The sequence below is a fragment of the Strix aluco genome, chromosome 4 (genome assembly GCF_031877795.1).
Source record: "Strix aluco isolate bStrAlu1 chromosome 4, bStrAlu1.hap1, whole genome shotgun sequence".
NCBI classification, from domain to species: domain Eukaryota; kingdom Metazoa; phylum Chordata; class Aves; order Strigiformes; family Strigidae; genus Strix; species Strix aluco.
Genome location: NC_133934.1, coordinates 46855036 through 46880527, shown reverse-complemented (window position 1 = coordinate 46880527; position 25492 = coordinate 46855036). Strand labels below are relative to the sequence as shown.

The following is a 25492-nucleotide window of genomic DNA, read 5'->3' as shown; positions in this document are numbered from 1 at the left end:
GACTTTTTGGGTTTCAGCTGCTATTTGCTGCTTCAGGGGGTCTTTATCCAAAAAGGTGGCTCCTGGCCACCACTTGTGGCTCTTCAGGGTCCTCCACGCCATGAAAGTGATCTAAGTGAGCACACACACATCTTTTTCTGGAGTTACTTTTTCTCTGGTTCACCCAGTAATTTTTTTGAGATTTTTTTTTTTAGTGCTGGCAAAAGACATGGAATAAGAGAGCCCCAGACAAAAGTCTGGCTGGCGTGCCTGTCGGAGCTGCCTTGATTTCTGTCAGTCCTCCAGCTGCTGGTTCCATCTGTTGTCTCCTGCTTTTTTTCCTTGTAAACACCTAAGGGCATGAGACATTTCTACCTGTTTGAATCCAAAGGGACCAGTATTGTGCAATACAAATCCTCAGTGCTTCAGCAATACACGCAATATTAAAAATGCTCAGCAAGAGGTTTCCAGTATATTTCCAACCACATCTGAAATAAACTTCTAATTAACGAATAGTCAAGGATAGTGCCATGTTCGTTAACACTCTGATTTGTGTGCTGAGGCTTTTTTTATTGTTGTTTTAATAGTTTTTCCCAACCATCCCTAAAGGGCAGTATCTGAGCGTTTGATTGGTGATGCTTGTCTGTGCACGCCTGCTGGCAAATGCTGATCTTCTAAGAACTGAGCTGGTGGACACTGGGTCTGAATCACCAAGGGTTACTTGTTCAGCAACATTTTGCTCGTGGCTTCTCCTCCTGACCCTCCAGCTGCTCCTCCCAGTGTGACTTGTGGTCTTTCCTCCTCTTCCCAGGCTTGTCTTCCATTTCTCACTCCTCCCTTTACTTTTCCAATAGCCTCTTCCTCAAGTCTTTCAGCTAGATTGTTTTGTGCTTTGTCATGCCAGGGTGGGAGCGCCCCCAGCCTCTGCCGGGCATCTCCAGGGCCTGGATACAGCCTCCTGCTGTCACCTGCAATGGACTCCTGCAATGGTGCGCCATGCTGCCTTGCAACTGGGAGGCAGCATGCACAGACAGGCTCAGAGTCTGGCTTCGTCCTCAAGCCTTTGTCTTTGTGGAAAAGCGTAGCTGTTTAAAATACCAGTGTAGTTGAAGAGGTGTTACACTTACACAAGCAATGCTACACTTGTTAGGTGTGCTTATGTTTGTATTGGTTTTCATACAGGAAAGGAGATAACCTTTATTTTTCTTGTCTGCCTTTACACTACGCAAACTTCTTCCACAATTCATGGTACATGTCTAATTATGAAAGTAAAAGACCACTCTTCTAACTATCATGGTTATATTTTGTACAGAAAAAGCCTCGTAAGTCAGAAAGATCAAAGATGGGAAAATATGGCTGCTGGTTGTTGGACTACAGATTAAATCATATGACTTCAAAATTTACAGCAGCAACAAGAACAGTAATGATGGCATTAAAAATGTTTGCAAAAGTACATCCCGTTTTGAAGCAGCCACATGGTGGACATCAGGACTTCCTCAGGCATTACAAACAAGCTGTCTTGCTCGGAGGGTCTGTTTCTGAGATGGGGGGAGATATGAGACAACACTGCAGCTGCAGCATATGTTCTGCTTTTTCTACCTGCTTAGACTTGGTAGTTAGTTTTATTTTACAACAGAGTTTCTAAATAAACAACTGTGATAGCTGGGTACAGCAATCTATGAATACAAGAACATATGAACTTGCTGCCAAGGTTTTTGCTGAAAAGCTGGGGGAAAAAAACCCCTTGTGTTCTGCTTACTGGGATTTATTGGTAGTGGTATTAATGATGCTTTTTATTTGGTAGCAATGCTATTGTAGGTGGTGTGAAGATGGTAAGCCATACTAAGGACTTTACCCTTAACATGTGATTTGCATGCTTCGCAAGATTTGACTCTGAGGATTGTGCTTTGTCTGTCACTACATAGTGTGGTTTTGTTTTGTTTTGTTTTTTTAATATGAGAATGAATATGTTTGTTGGTACTTATGGCAGGTCTGAATTTGGTTTAAAAAAGCCCTGAAGATCTCAGGCAAGTTATTGTTTTATTGGAGTATTTATTGCCTTTGTCTACATTTGAATCACCTCTTTCAAGCTCAAGTTGGGTCAGTGACACTGCAAAATACATCCAAAATAACAGCCAAATGAATGCTAGTGCTAAGTTCACTTTTGCATGCTACAGGACTCTAATGCCACTGTTTCCAGTTGCCAATCTCCCTGCTGCAGGTTACCATACCGATAGTGACTGACTGGATGCCACATATCCCCACCTAGGTGAATAGGGTTTGCTTCAGTCCACAGTGTGGGATCTCAGTTTCAGCTGCAAAGATTTTGGGCTAAGATGCCAGGCTCTGGACTGGAACAGCTGAGGCATGGACACATGCTTTTCTGCCATCCCTGCTGTGGAGAGGGGGAGGTCAGGAAATCAAATTCTGGGATTAGTAACACAATATACCACAGTAGGAAAATTCACCGGGGCTCCTCTACTGGATTCTGAAGACTTCTAAGAGCATATTCAAAGTCTTTTGCTTTGGTGTGAAGGTTTTTTTGTTGTTTGTTTGCTTTTTTTTTTTTTTTTAATTTTAGTGGACTGAGCTCCTCTGTGTATTATTCTCCAGTGTGCTGGCCTGTTCTCCCTCAGCTCAAGGAGCAAACCACAGGAAGGCATTAAGAAGACTAACAGAACTCCAAAGTAGATGACCTGCAGCCACATTAATTATTGATCATGTTAGCAGTTGATGAGTTGTGCTAAATTGATCTGTGGCAAGATAATGTGAATTAAAAGCTGCTTAAATATTTAATTCCAGCCTTTTTCTATATGGCAGGAATTTGAATGAAAGCCTACAGATGAGTCATGACTGGAATCAACTTTTCAGTAAAGACAAGCTATCAGAATAAAAGGTACTATCTAAATGTATATCATGATTTATTAGAGATCTCTTGCATGTAAACATTTTAATGGAGGACTGCAAATCTTTCCAGATTAAATTCTCTAAATATATGATGATAGATGGAGATTTTCTTGTTATTAGTTCAATTTCTGCATATTTTACTTTAAATAAACCTTGCCGCATCTGAGGTAGTGCACAAGGCACTGTAGGGAGAGAGAAAGACTGAAAGCCTGTAGGAAGTGAAGGAGAACTATTGGCTGAAACTCCATATGTTTGCTGCAGCATTGCAACGATGTACAGCTGGAGCACAGCTTGAGTGAAATGAATCCATAGATGACTGGTGAGATGAAGCAAGGAGGCTAGTTCTGACATTGGAGATATATATATGTGTGTATATATATATCAGGCAAAAGAATTTGCTGATGATTCTGCACAGGGGCTTGTAATAGTAGGGGAGGACTCAGGGAGCCAGTGCCCTGCATGTCAGCAGCACCAGTTAAAGTGCCTTTGACAGTGAGGTAAGTCCCATTGAATATAAAGGTCGGCATCTCTCCATCTGAAGAGGAGCCACTCGGATCTCCTCAGCATGCTCAGATTATACTGCATTGCCCCACAAACTTTTTTGAAGGACTTTGTTGTATTGTTAATACAGTTTTGAGGGTCGGCACACATTCTTGGTTGGCTTAGGTGCCGCAGTTCCAAATAAATCCTTCCCTGCCTTCTCCCAGCCTCTCCACAGAGAAACATCCTTAATGTAAAGCAGGCCTGGTCCTGAAGTAGAAATGTGTTTTATTTCAGCATTTATTTCAGCATTACAAGCCAGAGTTATCTTTAGTGAGAAGAGGAGGCTCCTGCCTATTGCAGTTCCTTCCTTCCCTTTCATCTCACTTCATTCCTTCATGTACCAGAGAGCACTCTGGCAGTTGAGGGTATTAGTCTTGTTTTTTCTCACCCTTCACAAAGGCTGTCCTCTGCTTAACATGCACATTTTTTTCCTTCGGAGCCATTTTCCTCCATAGGCTCTCTGAGCTGGCTAGCTGCCAAACAGTAGGGTGAGCTGCATGAAAAAGCCTTGATCATTGACAGGCTGTCTTACAATTTCTTTCTTGTATTTAAGATGCAGATGGATGTTATTAGAAAGGTTTTTACTTCGAATGTGCATGGCTTGTCCACATGCCCAGGATTAGAGCTCAATACTCATATAATGCTTTTCATCCTCAAAAGGGCTTTACAAGCACCAGCCCTCAGAACGCCCCTGAGAGGTAGGTGCACGCATTTTTGTTATATGCTTTATAACAAGGAGGGACACATGTTAGTGACTTGTTCAAAGATGTATCACACAGCAAGCATTATAAAGGAAGGAAATCTTTATAGTTTCCTAACGTTCTTCTGTGATGTTTTCCTGTCTAAAAAAATCATAAGATTTCACCATGGCAGCGTGTTTTTCCATATGAAAGAAGTGATTAGTGATATCAAAAACTGAAATGTGTCTTAGGTTATAGTACTACTAGATAAATATGCAGCATTTCTGCAATTTATGAGGCCAAATTTCCTACTGCACTAAGCTTCAATTAATACAGCAGAACAGGAGCCTAAGGGGATCATCAAAGAGACCCAAGTTTGATAGAAGATTTGGAGCACTTGCCTCGAACCATACTTCAAAACAGAGGGAAATGATTTTAGGAGGAGAGATGAAAAATGCCTGTCTTCTCAGTTGAAAGGATTTTTTTCCCCTGCTTTAAGTGCATGATTATAATTAAAACAGCTACAGTAACAGCAACAGTCCCAGTATGAACTGCCTTCCACTGAAAGTTCTTGTAATATTGTATCTCATCTTAGCAAGGGGGCTGAAATCATCCATGGCTGGGAAAGTCATCTTTATAATTACGTATTCTCACTGAGCTTTTACTGACATGACTACGTTGGCATGCTTTACCTTGCACAGACAAGCCAATGAAAGTTTCAAGTGTCGATCAGCATACATAGTCTGGCTAGGGCCAAGATCATTCTGTGAGACGTGGTTTCTAAACTAGGTCAGCAAGCCCTTCAAGGGTGTCTAATAATCAGTATTAAGGGTCTTTGCAGCCTCAGTGAGCCTCTGGGTCTGCATAGGTAGCTGTATGAAATTGGCTTGGAAAACTGTAGCCACCTTAGCTCCATAAGTAACAGTTACTAAGGCTGCAAGGTGGTGAGGCACTTGTCCTGAATAAACTAGCAGGGGCTGACTGGTAGGAGGCTATAAGTACAAGGCTTTGCTTGATAGACGTACACTTACTTTATGGTTCCTGGGTAAATAGGTTGAGAACAGCCTGTCTAGCTCATGTCATGAGGAGGGTAAAGCCAGATAGACTAAAGTAAGTGTTTATTTTAATTCTGCTTCACCTTCCCTATGTTGACTAAGCTTTGTTTTCTTTAAGGTTTGGTTTTGGTTTGGGGTTTTTTTTTTCACTGAGTCCATAATCACATAGTTAAGTACAGTGAAAAAAGGACTCTGCATCATCTCAGGAAATATATTGACAATTAGTTACTGAAGTCTCTGGTGCACCAGAGAGGACTGCATGCTTGTGCTGCATAGAGTAGGGTGAAGAAGTGGAATGGTATAAACTAGTCATGCTTTTTTTTACCCCAAAAAGGAATCCTTACTTGTTTTCCAAAATAATTCTACATTTGGATCTTATCTTCCTCTTGCTGTTCTGGGAAAGGTGTCTGGCTCCACAAATTACTCTGGAGAAAAGGGAAATATGAGTTCTTTTCTGGTTTTCTAACCACTATACAGTGTTTCAGATGAATTCAGGGAAATGATGGGCAGATAAATTTGTGAAAATTATTTTATGGGAAATTACAGCTGGAACAAGTTACCATATTTTTACAGATTCCACATCCACAGCCTTTAATCTCAGCTACCTTATTTCACCTTATAATTGTGTAAGTTGTAAGAGTACCTGTGGGCCAATTAAGAATTTTCCATTGCCTTCAAAAGAGTTGCAAATGCCTGCTAGAAGTTGAAGATACTATATGATTTAACCTTAAACATTTGGGGCAAAGAGATGCCCTACCAGGGCTATGACATACCTGCATGGTTTTGATGACAAAACATATGTATGCTCATTGCAAAAACATGAGGTGTTTAAGTTAATATCTCAAAGCTATGTAATGCTTTGGATATGTTCAGTACTTTTATTCCTCTTTAAAATTCACAAAACCAAAGATTTGCAAGCACTGCAGAATGGGTTCAGGCCACCTGTGGAACAGTTTTTTTCAAATGCCATCACATCTCCATCCACCTACAAATTCCTTTCTTATTTCTCACAAGACTACCCTTGGAACTGTCGGATTTGAAGCTCCTGCAAAGTGAAGTGCAACTTGACTCCCACATGCACAGATCTTTTAAGATCTGACTACGGTAGGAAAATACTTCCCCTAGCTTCAGTGTTGGTCTCCAAGTTCAAGTCAGCTGAATACCTGTACCATTATTGCTGGTTCCAAAAAAAAAAAAAAAAAAGTTTTTTTTTTTTTCTTCACTTGAAAGCCCCCTCTTTGCGCTTTGAAGATGTGCTTATGTGTGTTTTTAACCAATTGTATTTACATTGCCCAGGAGTATCAACCCACTACCTGGCTCAGAACTTTACATATATGGTGAGAGGGACCCTTACCGAAAGTGTATTAGTGATGAGAATGGGCTAGGAATTACAGGTATTTCAAATAAAACTTCAGAAAGTCTATTTGAATATAACAAAATATCCATGCAAATACTTGACTTCCGGAGCATTGGTATTATATTTGAAACACAAGGGACCAAGACAAATTAATTAAAGATGAAATTTTCTCTTGTACTTCAACTCTTCTCCTCCACAGCAAGAGGAATCTAACTTCATACCTGTATGCAATAGTAATGCAAAGGCTTGAGGCAAAATTGTTAGGTATTCACATCAATGGAATGAAGTTATACAGCTTACTTCCACCTGAGAGGAGAACCATTTTAAAAGTTTGTGTGTCGCTAACAAGACACAGATGTCGCCATTGGATGAAGAGGGGCAATTGTTGTTCGTCATGCACCCCTTCCCAGGGCATGGCTAAGTGTACGTTAGAGAGGTCTCTCTTTCTGGGGATTTAAAACAGTGCATCGTTTTTTTTAGCTAGAAATCAAAAGGGGCCTATCCATTCTCTGCCGCAACACTGCAAGAACTCCCTCCAACCCTGACAGGGATAAAAACCAAGGAGCAGGTGCTTAGCTGTTTTAAACTAGCAGGATTTTGTTGATGTCATTGAAATACATGGATTTTAATCAGATGAGGACCTGGACTGTAATACAAAGATATGCTGAAGCAGAAGAAATGATCCATCTTAGCTCTTTTCCCGCTGAAGAATCTGGTTCCTCACGTGGATGCTAACTGCACATGAACAAGAGCACGTGGATCCCAATCCCGACCCTCCAGTTTGTTTGCAGGAGGATACTTCTGAAGTATTTAAAGACTTCCTTATCCCAAGGACTAAAAACACTGAGCTGTCTCCATTCCAGCTAGCTCAAGCTGAAGGAAGAGAAACAAAAATTAAATATGGATAACAGGAATGTACTTATTCTGGCAGTGTAAGGGCTCTCGTCATGCCAGTCAGATGCTAGCATATGTCAGCAGTCTTTTTTTAAGTTGTTAATAGCACAAAAAAGAGAAAATTCCTAGCAAAAAGCTTCCCTCGACAAAATCTTTAAGAGTTCACGTGTTTTTCAAAAATGTACATCTTCCAAAGAGTCACTTGATTTCCCACAAAACGCAATCTCAACTACCTCATTCTGTACAATTGCTTCCCACATTTCAGTTTCTTTTCCTGACTTAGAAAACACATTTACAAGATAAACTTGGTCGGCTACAGGTCTTCATTGCCAACTTCCCTGTGTTAGTTTCTCTGCTAAGCACATCAACAATGAGAGAGGCATTTTAAAAAAAAAAAATTTAAAAATTTGTTCTGGAAATGAGAAGTGAACCATACAGCAGGTTCCCATGTTTTTCCAGCAGTGGTACAACAAGGCAGTGGTAAATGTTCTCGGCACAAATCAGTTGTTACAGGAGTAGGAAGATAGTGTTTATCACAGCTAGCTGCTGAATGTTTAAAGAATATTGTAAGTATCTGCTTCATAAATGAAACAAATAGTGAAATGAACACAAAAACCTGATGGAAAGTGATAATTTATTGCTGTCTGTCTTAAATATAGATCCAGGTAGCACAAGGAATACACTGTGTAAACTTTTACCTCACAGTTCGTGACTGCCTACCTGTGCAGCAGTGCTTATTTTTGTCTGTTCCTTTCTGTCTCTATTTTTATATTAGTCAAGGATTTCTTGCTCCAACTTAATTTAATGTATGAATTTATTGTCGTCTGTTTGTAGAGGCTGATGGTCCCAGTGGAAATAGGGATCTCTTTGTATGAAGTCCTTTACAAAATGAAAGCAGTGGAAAGTCTTAATTTTCACTGCTGACATTACTGGTGATTGTAAAGTCTGCATGAAACAAGCTTGGTCATAACAATGTTTTGAATACAAACTATTTATTTTTTCTATGATCTGCCTAATAAGAGTATTCTTGGACTATGGATGCAGTGATGAGCTCTGCACATACAAGGCTAGGCATATTGTCATTAAATTGTCCAGAACAATCAAGATGATTCCATGACAAGGTTAGATCATCTTGGTAGCATACCTCAGTGTTGATCTACCTGGAATATACTTTCTTGGGATAAGGTAAAATTAGATTTTAATGCTGCTTTATTCCAGGTACTGGATAGTTTCTTCCTGGAAAAATAAATTGAACATAAACTGATGGAGTGTGGTATCACTGATTTGTAAGTAACAAAAATATTAACTTTTCTAGCATATAACTGAACTTAAAGTTGATTCTATCCTTTTAAGTTGGTACCTAGTACTTGTCACATTATGCTATAGGTGTGAATATGCTTTGCCAGAATATGTATGCACAGCACAGAAACATTCACCACAGTTCACACCCACACATCCCCATATGCTTTGAACAGATCTAAACAGTGACTGAAGGATGAAGAAGGCTGAACTGCATAAACACTATACACAATGACTATTAATTTCAAAGCAAGGGAATAATTCATAAAGGTTGTTAGGAAGCAATGTAAATGCAAATGGTCTTCTAATAAGTGCTGGTAGTATCAAGTTGGAACATATTTGTGATGTAGAATAGCATGTTAAAGCAAGCAGGGAAGTGTGCGGACGATTTCTGTAGAAATTGGTGGCAAGAGTAGAGAGGTGAAAGTTGATGGGAATGTGGCATTCGGGGACTCAGTCCGAGGAATAGTTCTAGCATGGGCTGACTTAGCAGTGAAGTGAGCAGTGCTTGGTGGCTGAGCAAGGATGGGCGATATCTGGAATAATTAATCAATAATTCATTATGGAAAAATGCTACCAGCTGTAAACTTAATTTGTAGAATAATGCCCTGCACTAATGCCAGAAGTTATAAATATATTAATAATTTTTGCAACAGCTAGTACAGACTGAAGCCAAACACTTTGATCATATCATAAAGCTGACTTTTTAAAAAAAGGTTTCTGATGGTAGACAGTGAAAATTAGGCAATCGGTATAGAATCTTAATACTGAAAATAGCACATTTGGAGTGAAAGGTCTTAATAACAATCTTAACAACAGATTTTCCTCTTATAAATATTTCATATCTTTGTGTAGGAATTAAACTCCTACCTCCTATGTGTTTCATTTTCCTTGCAGAGTTTTACATGTTTGATTTATCATTCTGCATGATCTATTAGATAACTTTGTCATCTACCGGTGTTTTATGAAAAGCAGTGTCATTGTATATTAATGATCATCTGGCTATCTATTGTTAATACATATGAGTTTAATTCTTTTAAAGATTTGGCCAGCTTTGAATAAATAGTTAATCCTGTCTAGATTGACTTCTAGACAATGTCCCCTTTTCATACTTCAGCACAATCATGTAATGTTTGGGTTGTAGAGACTTCAAAAGAATATTTTAAACAACTCAATTACAGTTATTTTAGAAAGACTAAGTTCATATTTTCTTTTAGGAAATATATTGGTTTAAAAACAGAACAACCAAATGTAAGTTTGGGCTTTAATTTGTTCAGTAATGAGAACTTCAAAGGCAGTGAATAAGAATGAAATGTTTTTTCCTTATTTGGGATGCTATTCACTGAAATATAATATTAGAAATATATGTGACACGTAATATATAGCTCACAAAACTGTGTTATAATATACTTTAAATAGGTGAAATAGCTCCTATGCATATCCCACCTGTATTAGGTTGTGGATGATTCTTTGGAAAGGAGTAGAGTGCGTTTTTTAACCTATATATCATTCAGAAAGTGTCATCTATCTAAAACCCTGGGTTTAGTCTGTCTGATACCTTTGTGACCATGTAGTGGGTGCAACTCAAGAACCATCACAGGGCACCTCTCCTTGCTGGCTGCCTGTCCCATAGCACACCAGCACTTACTTACTGCCATGTGCTTTTCACCAGCTTTCACTTCACGTCCTGGTAATGACAAGATTCTATTTGACTGTTTCTATGTCTGTGGTTAATTTTCTGTTTAAAAAACCTCAAAATGCTGTTAGTGTTATTAGCATCAGCACTTTGAAGTGTTTTCCTTATGTCTCAGAATACTTTACCTAAAAAGCTGAGTTGATGCTTTTGTGCCTCCCTTCACAGAAGGAGAAGCTGGAGCCGATGATGTTGAAGTGAGGTCCTGAGCACCCCCTTCCCAGTGGAGGTACCAGGATAGGAGACTCACAGTCATATCCCATCATCACTTCCACTCGTGAGAGATAAGAGGCACACCTGTATCATGGTCACAAGCATGAATGAAGTTCGTGTAGACGTTACCTGAGCTTACTTCAGAAATACAGGCTTGACCTTGAAGAGTTCCTGTTCATTTGTTCAGTGTTCATACAGTATGTAGCGTAGGGGGCCACCATCCATTACTGTGCCTCCTAGGTGCTGCTGCAATACAGATTTCAGCCAACTTTCCTTTTGTCTGGGCACCTTTATCAGTGCAGCTGGAGGGAACACTGTGTGGGCTGTGAATTCCTCTCCAAAGAGCATGTAAATACTTGGACAGTTAGTTCATGCTGGTCTCTGAGCTGCCACTGCTAGTATTAAACTAACTAGTTAAAGCAGGTTCACATACATTTTCAGTTACAGCAAAAGTTGAATGATAAATATTCCCAAATGTAGCTATGGAAATAGTGGCAAATTCTGAATAAATGTATGAAATGCATTATAGTAATCACAGATTCTTCTCTTTTTCCTTTAAGAAAAAACAAAAGACAAATTTTGCTTTATAGCACAGGCCAGGTTCTCTTTTATAACCTTCTGAATTTTGTACTGCCTTACAAGTACAAAAGGACCATAAACCAATGGTAAACATTCAAGGATTATTTTAGCATGGACTGTGTTAAGTCACTGATATCTTTCTATCCTACCCTCCGGTTCAGAGGCACACAGAGTGGTGTATACTAGTCATCACTAGTTGACAAATAGCCACATAACTAGAGGATGATGTGTAAAAAACCTAACAAACAAAAAAAACTACAAACAAAACACCCCACATCCCCTTCATCATGTTGTAAAAGATGATAAAAACTGGAGTGGCAAATGGTAATAATCCCATCCATGTATAAATCCCAAATGGTGAGACATAGCATTCTTGAAAACATTGCCATCCCAAAAGACAGAGAGCATAGAGGCTAATCTTGTTCAAAGGAGGTAGTCTCCCCTTGGTAGTGGCCTTACTTGTACCTGAAATCATTAATCTTTGACTTAAAATCAAATAAAATTGGCTTCTGCCGAGCCCAATGGGGATGGCTACAGTTCTCAAGGTCAGCTCCAGAGTGGTTCGCCAGCCCGATATCTTCGTTCCCCTTTACTGTCCGCCTCCACAAACAATTATGAAAGTAACTTTTTATGGTTGCTGAAGAGGTGCCAGGAGAGAGTTGGGAAGGAGATGGGTAGTTCTGAGGGCTGGAGCTCGGCCGCGTGAATCTGCTTCAGCTGCCATGTTGTCTCCAGCAGAGAGATGAAAACGAGTATTTATCCAAAGAAAGGGGATAAAAGGACATCCATGGGTTTATATCCATACTGACTGTATATTATTTACTAATCTCCTCAAAGAGGCAATGTTCTGTTTCCCAGCTGGGGCAAACTGGCCTCTCCTGAGCAAACCAAGCGCTTAACTGTGGCTGACCGATGACTGGTGTCATGAATTAAAAGCCGCGTGGCTAAATCAAGTGCAAGCCTTTCAAAGTGTGAGTATCTTTTTAAAAATGACGGTTAGCAAATGAATAAAGAGCTCACAGAAATGTTGAATTTGTTTCCCTGGCATTTTAATAACTGTTTGACCTGGTCATTTTAATTTATCCCTTAAAAGAAACAGAGATATTCAGGAAGGCAGAAACTCTCTGTTTCTAAGGCAAAATACTTTTCTAAAATAATCCAGCATAGCGCTCAGTTATAGCTATCTGAAAGGATATTATGCTGAGCTGTCATATTTTGAGTTGCAGCCTTTTCATATTGTTGAATTATCAATACTGTAAGTACTACATATAATGTATATGGTTAACTCTTAGTTTCCTAGTGTAATATGGGGTAGAAAACCTATGTAATATAGTAACATGGTAACATGACCAGTGCAAACAATCCCTCCGCAAAATCCATTGTAAATCAGACTGGATAATGTAGACTGAGGAATAACCAAAAAGCAAATGCAAAATTAATGGCAGGTCCTGGTATATGTGTGTATTCTAAAACATACTGATTTACTGTTCAAATTAGAAAACAGGTAAGACAGTGAGACTAAGAGAATATGAAAGTTGCAAAAACATTCGATGCTGTAAGTTACATTTTGTTAAATATTTGCATGAAAAATAGGGATTTCCAGTGATAATTGCATGTGTTCTCTAATAATTATTGTCCTTACTCTGTATCTTGATGACTATTTGGTGGTTTCTTTCCTATTCAGATGCAAGAACTGTTCTAATTTCAGCTAGAAATAAAACAGCATAAAGGACAGGCATGTATCCACCATGGAGAATATAAACAATCAGGCATCTGCATTATACAAATATGTTGCTTACAGACACTAAAAAGGTGTTAGTGCAACACATCCTTAAATATAATTAAGAAATTGTTGAGTGTATTTGTACATAGTTCTCTAGCTTTCATTCATCCCCATTTCTAACAATTCATGTAGTGTGCGATAGTCCTTTGACATATGTCTATAACCATCAAGATTTGTTACACTGGTCAGAGTACAGCCGGAGTCCCCAAAATCCCACCGATTGAAGTTAAATATCACTGTGAATCACAGGTATTATGTTACCAGATAACACAACAAAAAATTAATCAGAGCAAAACACTTCACTTCATGCTCTTACAGCTAATAGGTCTGAAATGAAAGATAATTGCATATTAAAATTGAGTGGGTAGCTCTGTTTTGATGTAGAGATATGAAGATGTCAGGCAAGCTAGTCTGTAGCAGGAGGGAATGGGTGCCCTGAAGTGATTGAGGAGTGGAGCCCAGGAGAGCATTCCGAGCATTCCTGTGGCACTCGCCCTATACATATGCCCCACAAAAAAAGGGAATTTTAGCGCTCCGGGTTGGTAAGTTGAGCTTCATAAAAGCTGGCACTTTCCTATAGCTGCAGGCATGATTAATTTCAAGAAATGATACTCTCTGGATGATGAATGCAAGGCATATTTAAAACTGCTATTTTTTATGGCAAAGGACATCACATTTTCAATCTGTTAGTTAAAAAAAAATAAATAATCCCCATAAGGACTACTAATAAGCACCAACAAGCAAGATGTAGTCAGGACGTGGAGCCCTCCCTAGTCTTTTCCCATGGTCTGCCCAGAATTATCGGCATTAGCTGCAAAAATATTTTGCTGACACATATGAGTGGGATTAGCCCAAAGAGTTATCTTTATTAATGAGCCAGCCATATCTACAAATTCAGTAGGTTTATTAGATTACTGTCTGAAGACACACAGCCTGTTTGAGAGCCCTGTATGTCTAAAAGCGTAAGATTTTCTCTCCTGAGACCAGCAGCGTATACTTTGTAAGGAAAAAAAGTGGTTATCCCCATGACTTTTCACAAATAAAAAATACGAATAAAAATTACACTACCTTACTTGTGATTAATATGTGTAAATCCCTGCTAGTGACTGGAAATCAAACAGATTTCTTAATGTTGATATTATTTACATTGCGTGATCCATATCAGCAAAGGGTACACATGGCTTGTAGAAGCAAATACATTAATAGTATTACACTGCTGTTAATGGCACATTAATAATACTTCCATGATTCGTATTTGCCAAGCTGCTGTTGAGACATGCTTGGTGTCGTAGTAAACAAAGAAAATCAGCCATGTTGCAAGACCTTGATTCTTTAAAAACTTAAGTTCATGGGAGAAGAAGAAGAAGAAGAAGAAGAAGCTAGATTACCCCCAGAAAAGTGTTAAAGATTTCACACCCTTCCCTTCCTCGGTTTTTATCCCAGGCAGCAATGGCAGAGGGGACAGCCGGCTGATACGGATTACTCTTGAGAAGAGTGACAACAGGTGGCCTCCCCAAAGCAGGGAGTCACTAGATCCAGCAGATCAAGCCTGTTGTTTTTTTTCTTTTTTTCCTTGTTTTTTTTTTCTTCGTGTCCAGCTCGCTCGTCACCAATATTGATAGGATGCATCACCGAAGCTGTGATGATGCGCGTCCCTCGGGACCGTGGCGACAGCCGGTCAGTCTTCTCTTTTTTTTTTGTGTGTGGGGGAGGTAAAAACAGCAGGGATGGCTTCCCGGGGAGGTTGGGGTGGGGGGGAGGATGCTAAGGCACCGCTGTCGGGGCGGGTGGGCGGGTCGCTGGGGGCCGCGGCCGGTGGGGGGACCCCTCCGGCCGCGGCCCCCAGCGACCCGCCCCCCGCCCTGACCCGCCCCCCCCGCCGCTCCGCCTCCCGCAGCCAGCAACTTCCCCGTCGCCGAGGCGGGCGCGGAGCCCCCCATCATCCCGGATGGGAGGAGGAGGAGGAGGAAGAAGAAGAAGAGAAGGAGAGAGGCGGCGACCACGACGACAACGGTGCCCGGGGGGATGCGGCGGAGCGGGCCGGCGGGAGGCGTAGAGCCGGTTAACGAGGGAGCGCCGAGCCGTTGTCGCCGCCGATACCGGCGGGGCTCGGCCGCCGCCGCCGCCGCCTCCTGCTCCTGCTCCGGGCGGCGGCGCTGCTGAGCCCGCGGTGTCTCCGCGCCGCGCCGCCTCCCAGCTCCTCGCCCAGCGCTCCGGCCGCGCAGCCCGCAGCGCCAGGCCGCGGCCGGCCCTCCCCCATCCCCTCCCCGGGCGGCGGCGGAGCCCGGGCAGGCGGCGGCGGGAGGCAGGAGGGGCGCGATGGCGTCCTACGTGGATAACAGCTTCCGCCAGGCTGTGATGAAGAACCCGGCGGAGAGGAGCCCCCAGGTAGGCGGCCCCTTCCCCCGGACCCCCTCCCACCCCGGCGGGGGGCTGCCCCGCTTCCCTCCGCTCCCGGCCTGGCGCACCCCCGGCCGGGGGGGAGCCTGGGACCCCCACGGCCCCGCTCCTGGGGGAGCGGAGCGGCTGCGGGGCGGGCTTCACCCCCACCCCCGACCCCCCCAGCGCTGCATTCCCCGGCGGCAAGCTCACGGGTAGGGAGGAGATGATTTAACGCGAACAACTTTCCTCCTGCTCCCTAATTTTTTGGTGGGGGGGGAGGGAGAGAGAGAAACGCCAGCTGAGTTTATTTTGAAGGTTGCTTCCGGTAAAAAGAAAAATTCACTTGGAGTGTAATTTTTGGGTTCGTATTGTTTTGTTATTACTCACCTCCCCCCACTTCCCTTCCCCCCCCCCCCCCCCCCCCCCACACACGCTGTGACTCTGGATTTGAATTCAATCCCTACTTTTACATAGCTGGAGCTGGCAGCGCCGTTTCATAATGTTGGGGCTGAGGTCAGTGGTATTCTTGGCAAGTCCTTGCTCCCCAAAGTAGGGTGAAATCCTTACACAATGGCACCAGGAAGGAATTTTTTAGATACCTGTACCGGGCTCCTGGAGCCCTCTTTGTCGGAAGAGTGCGTGAGTTGAAGCTGTTTGTAAGCGTAATTGCACTTGGAGAGGCTAAGAAAGGTTAAATTGGGGACTGGAGTGCATACAGAAACATTTTGACTTAACATGACCCGAAAAACAACTAAACTGAATGAGTTCCTTCTGCTTCCGAATGGTTACTGCAGTGGCTGTTGCTGCCAACTGTCTAAAGACTAATAAGCTTTACACTGATCCCCACATCAAGCCGCGGTTCAATAGCTAATGATACAAGGAGTTACTTTGCTTGGAGTTGTAATGCCATCTGTCCTATTTTCTAAAGGCTTGTCTTGTCTCTGAGCAGTCTCTGTGTTCTGGTTTTGGGGAAGAGATGGTATTACTGATTATTTTGGCAAGCGGCTGATTGGCTGGTGACGTTTTCAAATTGGGGGCAAAGAGGAAACCTTGACTTTCGGTCGGCACCCATAAGTCATTCCTCCTACTATAGATACGTCATTGTGGTAATGTTATTTTTATCCTCATGCTCATGGAATACGTGTGAGAAAATAAAAACTCCCATGGAAAAATATACTGACTGCATAGGCATTGTTTTTAGTGTCTCTTTTTTGCAAATCTTCCTTTCACCCCCCCCTTTTTTTTTTTCCCTTTTAAAAAAAAAAAAAAGCACTGCTTCTGAAATGTGTTTTTGTGGTGCTAAAGTTGTTTCTCTGTCCTTGTTTGACCTTTTCCAAACGTCTGTTTGCCTTCAGTGCTGGACCCAGCCCTTCAGTGAGTGTGTTGTGAAAGCTGAAGGAGGCTGAGTGCTCTCTCCTGGGGACGATGCTCTCCGCAGACGTAGCGAGGTCCCTCGTTGGTAGAGCTATAAATTCCAGGCCGGGGAGCCTGCCGGCGGTGTCCGGCCTTGGGAGATGGTTATCAAAGGATGGTCGGGTGTTCAGGAGGAGTGACGCTGGCAGATGCTCAGAAACCAGTTGGTCAGGTAGTGGGGCCACCAGGTTGGGCTTGGGGAGACAATGCTTCCCTTATGACATGATCTGTGCCACGCAAACTGTTAAACTTTCTCCTGCCCTTGCCAGTCAGCCCTGCTGTCTAGAAGGGGTAACAAAAAAAAAAAAAAGGCAGAAAGTAAGAAATGACGCAGTGAAGAAATTAGCCTGAATGCAGGGATAAAGCCGGTGTGAAGGGCATGGAGCAGAGAGCTAAATCAGGAACACCAGGGCTGCGTTAATGCTGTAAAACTTCCCGAATCAGCAGACTGGAAGCCTGCTGTGGCAATCGCCACAGGAAAAGAAACCCACCCTTAAATCCACGAAGCTGACACTGGCCAAAATAATTCACAAATAAGACCAAATTTGTGGGAAACACAATGTGTTGTTAGCACTGGAAATATTTGAAACTGGTGATCAGGCGTGCCCTCCTGTTGCTGCTGGGGAGAGCAGGGCTTGCAGCAGAAAACTCAGTTGGCTTTTCTGTGAGAACGGCTCATATTGAATTGTGTGTGCTGAGGAGCTTTTTAATGTTGGTTCTCTGTTCTGGAAATCCGTTTTATTTTACAACAGTATTGGAATTTGAAAGAAATATGCTTATGCATATAATCTTTCAGTCATTAAATAAAATTAAAAAGATGTTGATATAGAAAGACAGACCTTGGATTTTTTTCTTCCCTTAAAGTAACTTTTAATTGTCTCTTTAGTTGTATTTTCCTTTCCTTGATACGCTGTCTGATAAAGATAGTTACTTAATTTTGGCTTTTGAGAAGACATGAAGTGTCTTTAAATTTGGGAGAGGGTTGGAAAGAGAAAATATATTTGTCATATTCATGTCAGTACAGGAAATAAGAGAAGAAGTATGTTAGTAGCACATTTGCTGCTTACTTGCATTAACAATCTCATTGGGGCTCACCTTCTCCCAAATCACGAGGAGGTAAATATGCGTTTAACATTACTATTCACCCTGGATCGTCTTGGTGCAAATTTGGCAAAATTACTTCACTGCAAGGCTCAGAGGAGTGAGTGTAGGGTAGCCAGCTCATATTTGTATGTACAGCTTTGAGAAGTGCTAGATCTGATACACGTCAGAGAATGCAAACTTAGTTTGCATGAACTACTGTAGTGCAAAAGTCTCTTGGTAATTTTGGACTGGGCTGTTTTTTGGGGGTTTTTTTGGAGGTAAACAGTGTATTCTGCAATTGCTTTGGAAAATCCTTGGCTTTGTATCTCTTTGGTGTATCTTCACTGACAGAGTTTTTCTGAATTTTGTGAATTACGACTCAACACTCCATTGACTAAAGCAGCTCAAAAATAAAAAAAAAATATGTAAATAGCCTGTACTTAAACATGCCTGTTGTGTAACAGAGCTCTCCTCTTTAATTGCTTTACTAAACTATTCATTTTCTCTTTGAAGACATGAACTAGGAAGTTAATTTAACTACTTTGGGGGATCTGACTTCTAAATGTTCATAAATTACAAATGGTTTTATGCCCTTAAGCTGTGAGTAATAGCGATCTATTTTTTTTTTCTCCAAACCTCTTATATGAACGGTTATAGCTTGTAAGTCTTTTCAAAACAGATTCTTACTGGTGTCATAGGCCATCTTAGAAAGTGTGCAGTTTTATACTGGTGTTATTTAATCTGAAAAATAGGGCTGCTTTTGTTTTCAAACAAGAGAACCTAAGCCCTAATCTCTTTCTTTATCCTAACAACTCATTTGCATGGCATGGTATGTGAATAACTAATTACCTCAGAAACTCCACATACTAGTTCACTGTTTTCATGCCACGTAGTGACGTCTGCAGGAAGAAATTTTTTTTACTGTATGCCTTATATGTGTTAGGTGCCTAAGGTTTTCTTCTGGTTAACTGCTGGTGTGGTACTTCGAGGCAATTCAGTACACTAGTAACGAATAGCAGAGAGGTAACAGCATTGGACCACATCTTGAAGGGAGAACTGTACAGTAGCCCTTCGTTTGATACTAGTGCGTCATTTAGTGTCAGAAGACGTCTAAACAGGATGCTACTGTTGACCAGATATTCCCTTCTTTAGCACTCGAGAGGAACAATAGTTTAATTATAGGATGTATCTATGCTTTTTCCAAATAAACTTTCAGCTTGTTCCCTTGTTGTAACCACTGATAGCATGATTGTGTGCAATCTTCAGATAAACCAGGAATGAACGTTTCCTTCTTGCTATAGTGATCTCTTAGCAATAAATACAAGGCTGTCTAGTTTCATTGGATCATAGAAAATAAGTGTTTTACGTGTGAGTCTAGCACAAGGAATTATACTCAGTCTTTAAATTCAGGCTTATTGTGTATCTGTAGATCAAATACACTAGAAGACTAAAATTATCTTTTTCAAAAGAGCTTATTTGGGTTTTCTTTCATTTGGAAAACAAAAATGTTTTGGAGCTTGAGTTTTGCTTTCAGATTTTCTTCACTGTCAGCATGCTACTATGTTACCATCTTTTTGATGCTAGTATTTAAAAAGAAAGGTAACACCTGTTATCATGCTGCTAACAGCAGTATAATGCTGAGAATTGGTTCTGTTGCTAAATTCTCCTGCTGGTTCTTGGTAGCCCTGAAAAGTGAAGGACTGTGACAGCTGATGCCTGGTATTTGGGTGTATTACATTTTTATAATGTTTTTTCTATCATGCATCTCAGTGCTTTGTAATGTGGTTATTCAGGAGTAGCTTTACTTTGCAAGCTTTGACCTTCTGGTTTTTTGGGGGGGAGCCCGTTTGGCCAATAAAATGAGATTCCTAACTGCACTTCCCATGATAGTGTTCAGGCTTTCTGCAGCAACTAATTCTGACATGGGGGCATGAGTCTGTTACATTTTGTGTTAACATTGTGAGCGTGGTTAGTAACCCAGTTTAATGAAGAAAGGCTGTTGGAAGTTCTTGGTCCAGGCACTTTTGCTTGGCAGTTGGCTTGAGGTAAAGTTGCCATCATAAAGTCAGTTGTAAGGGTAGTTGGTCTGAGCAAAAAAAGCCCTCCAGATGCTGCAGGGTTTTGGAAACTTGTTCAAAATAGTTAACATCTCCAGAATGTGTCCGATGAACTGTAAGTTAGGTGGTGTCTTTTGGTGTCCCTTGGGCTGTAAGTGAGGGAGATGGATACAGATAAAACAGAAGAAGTTATAATAGACATTTATATATAGACCGTAGACCACAGAGGTTTTTCCTGATGTGTTTCAGCACTTAACTGGAAGGTTAAAAACCCATAGTAACTATTTAGAAAAAGTGAGACCTTTACCTGACAAAGCAAGTAATGTATTTGTTTAGTAGAGAAAAAACGTTAGAGAATGTATTTTTGAAGGAAGTATACATTTTTTTCTCTTAATGTTTTTTCTCGAGCTGGTATTACTATTCATGCCCAACAAATTTGATTGTATTGAATATGTCTTTTTGTGGCTGATAACTAAAACCGAAAACACTTGTGTAGCTCAGATTTTCTTGCCACCTCTCTAATCTCTGTCTGTTGAAACAGCCCTGGAATGTCTGATGCTGAACTTCCACCGTGAATTTTCATGTCCTTCCCAAAACTAAGGGCACGTACTGCAACAGGCTGCTCAGTATCCTCTTTGTTTTGAAAGAAAATATGTTTATTTCCCAGTCTTTCTGGCGGAGGGTGCATTTTCCCATAGCCGTTCATATCTTTGTTGCTAAGAGCTTTGAGAATGACGAGAACATTGAATTTTTAATTTCTTTTGCAGTAGTTCTTCCCTGTCATAGGGCTAGCGCTTTCCCTGTTTGTAGATTTCTGTATGCTGTAGTAATGAGTTTCACCAGCATTTGCAAAGACCTCGGTGTGATCAGGAAGCCTTCACCTATAGAGCAGAAATAGCCAATTTGAAACCTTGTCCTAAACACTTGTCTGTTTTCTCATTACATCAGAAGATTGCAGCTCGGTTAGCAATACATATCTGAGCCACTTTGAAACTAGGTAACTTGGAAAGCCAGGGTTTAACTGTAGCACCGATAAGTTCAGTGCAATTTCCTGCCTGATTAATTATCTGTTTGGTAGAGTTTGCTTTTGATTTCTGCCCTGCTGGTGGCTGCAGAAGTGTTTGCACTGGGTTCAGGCTGGGTACGTTCCTGTGAGCTGCGAGTATGTTTTTGAGATACTCTCCTGCACGTAAAAGCAGGGAGCATAACGACACTGCCTTGCCTTTCTGTGGCAATCTTGCTTAGGAAAGTTACTGAAGTGAGCAGTGCTGGGCCTGAAGCCCGGGAACCTTCCACTCAGCCCAAGATTTTTTGTCTACTTGCCTCTTAAGATGCTCTTCAGAGGTAAGAGTGTATGTCTGTACCCTCAGCGGTGCCGAAGGGACAGCACTGTCCCACCTGTCTCACTCATCCCTCTGGTGAGCCAGGGGTAGCCAGTGGGGCTGCTGGGGAGGCTGCAGTGGAGGAGGGTTATTGCAAGGCAATACTGATTGCCGTGGCTAGGCTTGCCCTTCTGCTAAAGCTAGTAATAAACAAAATCATCTGTTGAACTTCTGAGACAAAAAAGACTGATAGTTTGTTCTTGGTTCTGAAAGTGTAGATCAGCAAAAGTAAATGGCACACAAGCATTTTCCCCAAATCATGTTTTTCCTTAGGTGGAGGATGCCGTGTTCCATGGTTTATCAGGTTATTCGTAGAAAATGCTATGTACCTGGAAAAAAATATGATTTAATATAATCTCTGAAGATGCTTCCTTTAGCTTACTGCAATAGACGTTAGCTAAGGTTTTGTGAAAACAGTACTTCTTTCTCGAATTCCATTGTTATAAAAAAATCTGTGTGCTTAGAAGTCTGCATCCTTATGCAAATTGAGTGGTAGCTCGAGTTGTTCTGATGAATTACTGGTCTGATTTTGATAACGTTTTTCCCTAAATCAGGATGCTGTTACTTAATCTGTTAGCATGTTTCAAGAATAACCATATGTATACTGAACAGTCATTGTAAGAACTTTGACTTCCTTATTGAGGGTTTTTTGTATCCTCATGAGAAAATATATTTTGGCTTGTGTTTTGGGAACTTTCCCACAGTAGGAGATCTAATTTTTGCGAGGTATTGTTTGGGAATTCAAAAGGAGCGCTGGCAGAAAGATAGCTCTACAAAGATGCTTTGTGAAGGGCAGCTGAGCCTGTGTGCCTTGTTTGCTGCAGCCAGTGTTGCAGATTTAATTTGCTGGATGTATTTTGCGTGAAGGGATGTAGTTGAATAAGTCTCGAAATGGAAGTGGTGCTTCACTTCCCTTTTTCTGAAGTTGAAGTTGACCGCTTTTCTTGAAAAGGGAGAGAAAGGAGCCCTACTGCAGTGCTTTTCTTGCAGCTTTGTTTTGGAGTTAAAATTAGCTATTTGTTCTCTCTGGGTAGCTCTGTATTCTGCCCATATATCTGTAGATGTATTTCTTTGTGTATCTCTGTCTTGTCTGACCTGAATAAAAGTGATTTAATAGCTGATTTTCAGCAGCTCTAAAGAAATGTGGCCAACAATAACGAGCAGCATGTATATTATTGCCTGATTAAAACACTGAAAGAATGGGATAAGGTTAAAATATTTAAATGTTCTTAGGAAAAAAGAGCATGAGTTTACTTTTCAGCACTGATGAAAATTGAAGGAATTTTCTTCTATTAATATTTCTATGGATAGCAAGATTTCCCCATTTTTCTGCTAGTTGTATGTATTCTGATAAACACAAACAACAAAATGAAAATACATCTGATATCAGTATAAATTACCTGGGAAAGGGTATTCAGTTTCGTGGAAGACATGTTGATCAAGCATGCCTGTTGTTGACTGTCTTTACCAGGCTGCTTGGTTTTGTTTGCTTGCTTTTTGTGTGTCTTAAAGTTAAAATGAAGTTGGCTTAATAAATAAAAACATTTATTTCATAGTTATTTCTGATTTCCAAAGGGGAAGGTGGATCCTGTTCCCGTGGGATGATGCTTGAAGATTTTTGAGGGTGTTTTCCCGTGGTGGGGTTTTTTTTCAGTTTGTATTTTCAGTTTGTATTTTCAAGGATACTCTTGTCTCCCTTTTTATTTTACTTTTTCTGTAGTTGGGGGGAAAAAATATTGGTACAGTCTTTTCCATTTGAAATTAGTCATTCAGACTTCTTGTCCTGTTAAGCAAAAAAACCCCAAGCTTAGAGGAGTGAGATAGGATGTTACGCAAATGTGGTTTGTAAGCAGTTGATGGAAAAACAAGACTGTACCACCACTACAGTTGGAAGAAGCTTCTGCTTGATTTGACTTGTTGAAACCAAAGGCTAAATCTTTCATGGTGCATCATATTTTTCTAGCAGCAAAGCTTAAGAGCTTTGTTTCCCATGCTGATGTTCTCTGCTGCCTCATTTGTATTGATACAACTGTTCGTGAATCTACAATATAAACAGGATAAGTGATACAATCTTGTTAGCTGAACAAAGGAAAAGTGACTTATTTTTGAGAAGTGGTGTGTGAGGGTTTTTTTTTCTTTCTAAAATCTGGGTGACTCAATCTGGTTTAGATTATGCCTCCAAATGTCAGTGTTGGTGCAGCTGAAGGTGTAAAGACTTGCACTACAAGACTGAGAATAAATGCTTATGGTTGTGTGTAGGAACCTCTGAAACAATTTAACCTCCCCCAGAGAGTATATGGTGCTCCATTTTCAAACACTACCTTGAAGTAGTAAAAAAAAAAATTAAACTGGGTGGAATATTATGATATTGTTTATTCTTGATGCACTTCCTAAAATGAGAATTTTTTTTTAACCTATGAGACATGTACAAGATGCTTCTTGAGAGAGACGTCTTCCATTTTTGTTTGTTCTAAGGATTAACTTCAAAGGAAACTTTTGTGATAAGTGTCTAGCTCTAAGGTTTTTACCCATTAAAATATAGCAATGATAAGAAACCTGGGCATTAACACTATCTTTGTATGCTCTGAATTGGGTGGATAAGAGATGCTAAGGCATGATTTATTTTTGTATTGGTAATACTGAGTGTTGTCTGTATTTACATTGCTTTGTTGTATGGGGGCTGAAAAATGGATGCTGGTGGGCTCTCCTCCTGGGGGGAAACAGATGTGAAGTGGAACTTAATTTTATTGATATGCAGGTGATAGAAGAGAATAAAAGACTTGCACACTTTTCAGTATCTGAAAACTATTGGGACATACCTAAAATATGTACCCTATAATGTTTTTGGTTTGACTTTGAGATAACTCCTTAATCTTGTCAGGAAACTGTTCCCTCACCCAAACAGAACGTTTTCTCAAAATACGTAATCTTGCTGAAATCAGTAGTACATTGCAATTGTTTGAGCAGCCAGCACTCATTTTAACAGTTGTGTGAATATCAGACATATCAGAATACACAGCATACGCAGTAGTAAATACTTAGGTACATTGTGAACTGAGAAAGGGGGAGACTTAGCTGTGCAGTATCACAGACTTCGTGTCCGTTGTCAGTGTTGCTGTGGGTGTCAGAGGTATCCTCCCTCATCTGCACCACAGGCAGGCAGGTGCTGCTGAGGCAGGCACTTACTTTTTACCTGTGTGCTGTAGCTTGTTCAGTTTTTGAAGGTGTCATAGCTATAGTAATAGACACACTTTTATTTAAATGGCTATGTCAATGTTTTGAAGTCACAGCATTTTACTACCTTTATGTATGATGGTGCTTTGTGTTGAAATAGGTTTGAACTTTATAAGTTAGCAACTGCAAAATTAAAATGTAGTTAAAATGTATTAATATCGTCAAGGAAGAACAGGCCCCACAACAGACAAGCTGATCTTGTTAAAGTATCTCTGGATTCTCTGATAGCTGATGAGAAATTGTTGCTATTAAAAAGTGAGAGGAAGGGAGCTGACTGTGCCCGCACTGACAGTCTTACTGGGGACCTCTGCCTGTGGAGTCATTCCTTGACTCTGGAGGATCCACAGTCTCCAAAAAGATTCAAAAACTGGAAGAAAAATGTGGGTTCCAGGTGCTGCGGCAGCAGAATGTGTGGAAAAAATGTTTTGTGTGTTGGGCTTTTTGTCCCGGTTGCTAAACTCATAACGAGATGCTGAAAGCTGAAGTGATGTAGTTGATCTTGATGGACGTTGTGATTTCCTATTAAGGGTGGTTAATGACTGGCAGCTTCTCCTGTGAAGGCAGTAAGTGGCCCATCGATTGAAATTACATTAGTACTGGTCCTTTGTAAAATATTAATTTAGCTCATGGATGAAACACATGTTGAGATCATGGAGAAATGCAGTTTGATGTTACAGGTCCGTTTTGGCTGTAATCTCAAAGGAACAAGAAGCAAGTGTATCTTAAGAAAAACAGTAAATGGGGGTATAGTTCATGGAGGATGCTCTGAGTATGAAACAAGAAATAAGGTTTTGCACTGGTTAATGATGAGTGCTGGTCAGGTGGTGTCTCTCTCTCTAAACTCTTCTTTATTAGTGCAGTAGCTAAGTAGTTTGAATATATTCCCTGCTAAGGAGGTAGTGAGCAGATGGTAAACACTCCCAGTGAGGCAGTTTTCACTCTGAATTATGGAAAGGTAG

At 40.9% G+C, this 25492-nt stretch overlaps 2 protein-coding genes across 12 annotated transcripts in view; both read left to right on the top strand.

Moving 5' to 3' along the window:
* Positions 1–12748, top strand: part of FNIP2 (folliculin interacting protein 2) — a 104736-nt gene extending 91988 nt beyond the window's left edge. Inside the window, exons 19-22 of one of the 6 annotated variants that reach the window (XR_012623119.1) lie at positions 2800–2875; positions 3983–4127; positions 8634–8701; positions 10579–12748. The gene's annotated coding sequence lies outside the window, so the exon portion shown is untranslated. Of the gene's footprint in view, positions 1–2799; positions 2876–3982; positions 4128–8633; positions 8702–10575 lie in introns of all 6 variants that reach the window. The other 5 variants (XR_012623120.1, XR_012623122.1, XR_012623125.1 and 2 more) reach the window with 5 other exon arrangements.
* A 2177-nt stretch (positions 12749–14925) lies between these two features.
* RAPGEF2 (Rap guanine nucleotide exchange factor 2) overlaps positions 14926–25492 on the top strand; it is a 188664-nt gene continuing 178097 nt past the window's right edge. For 2 of the 6 annotated variants that reach the window (XM_074822922.1, XM_074822924.1), the window contains exon 1: positions 14926–15370. In XM_074822922.1, the coding sequence (XP_074679023.1) occupies positions 15302–15370 (69 nt within the window). In that variant the 5' untranslated portion in view covers positions 14926–15301. The remainder of the gene's footprint in view (positions 15371–25492) is intronic. The other 4 variants (XM_074822916.1, XM_074822914.1, XM_074822919.1 and 1 more) reach the window with 2 other exon arrangements.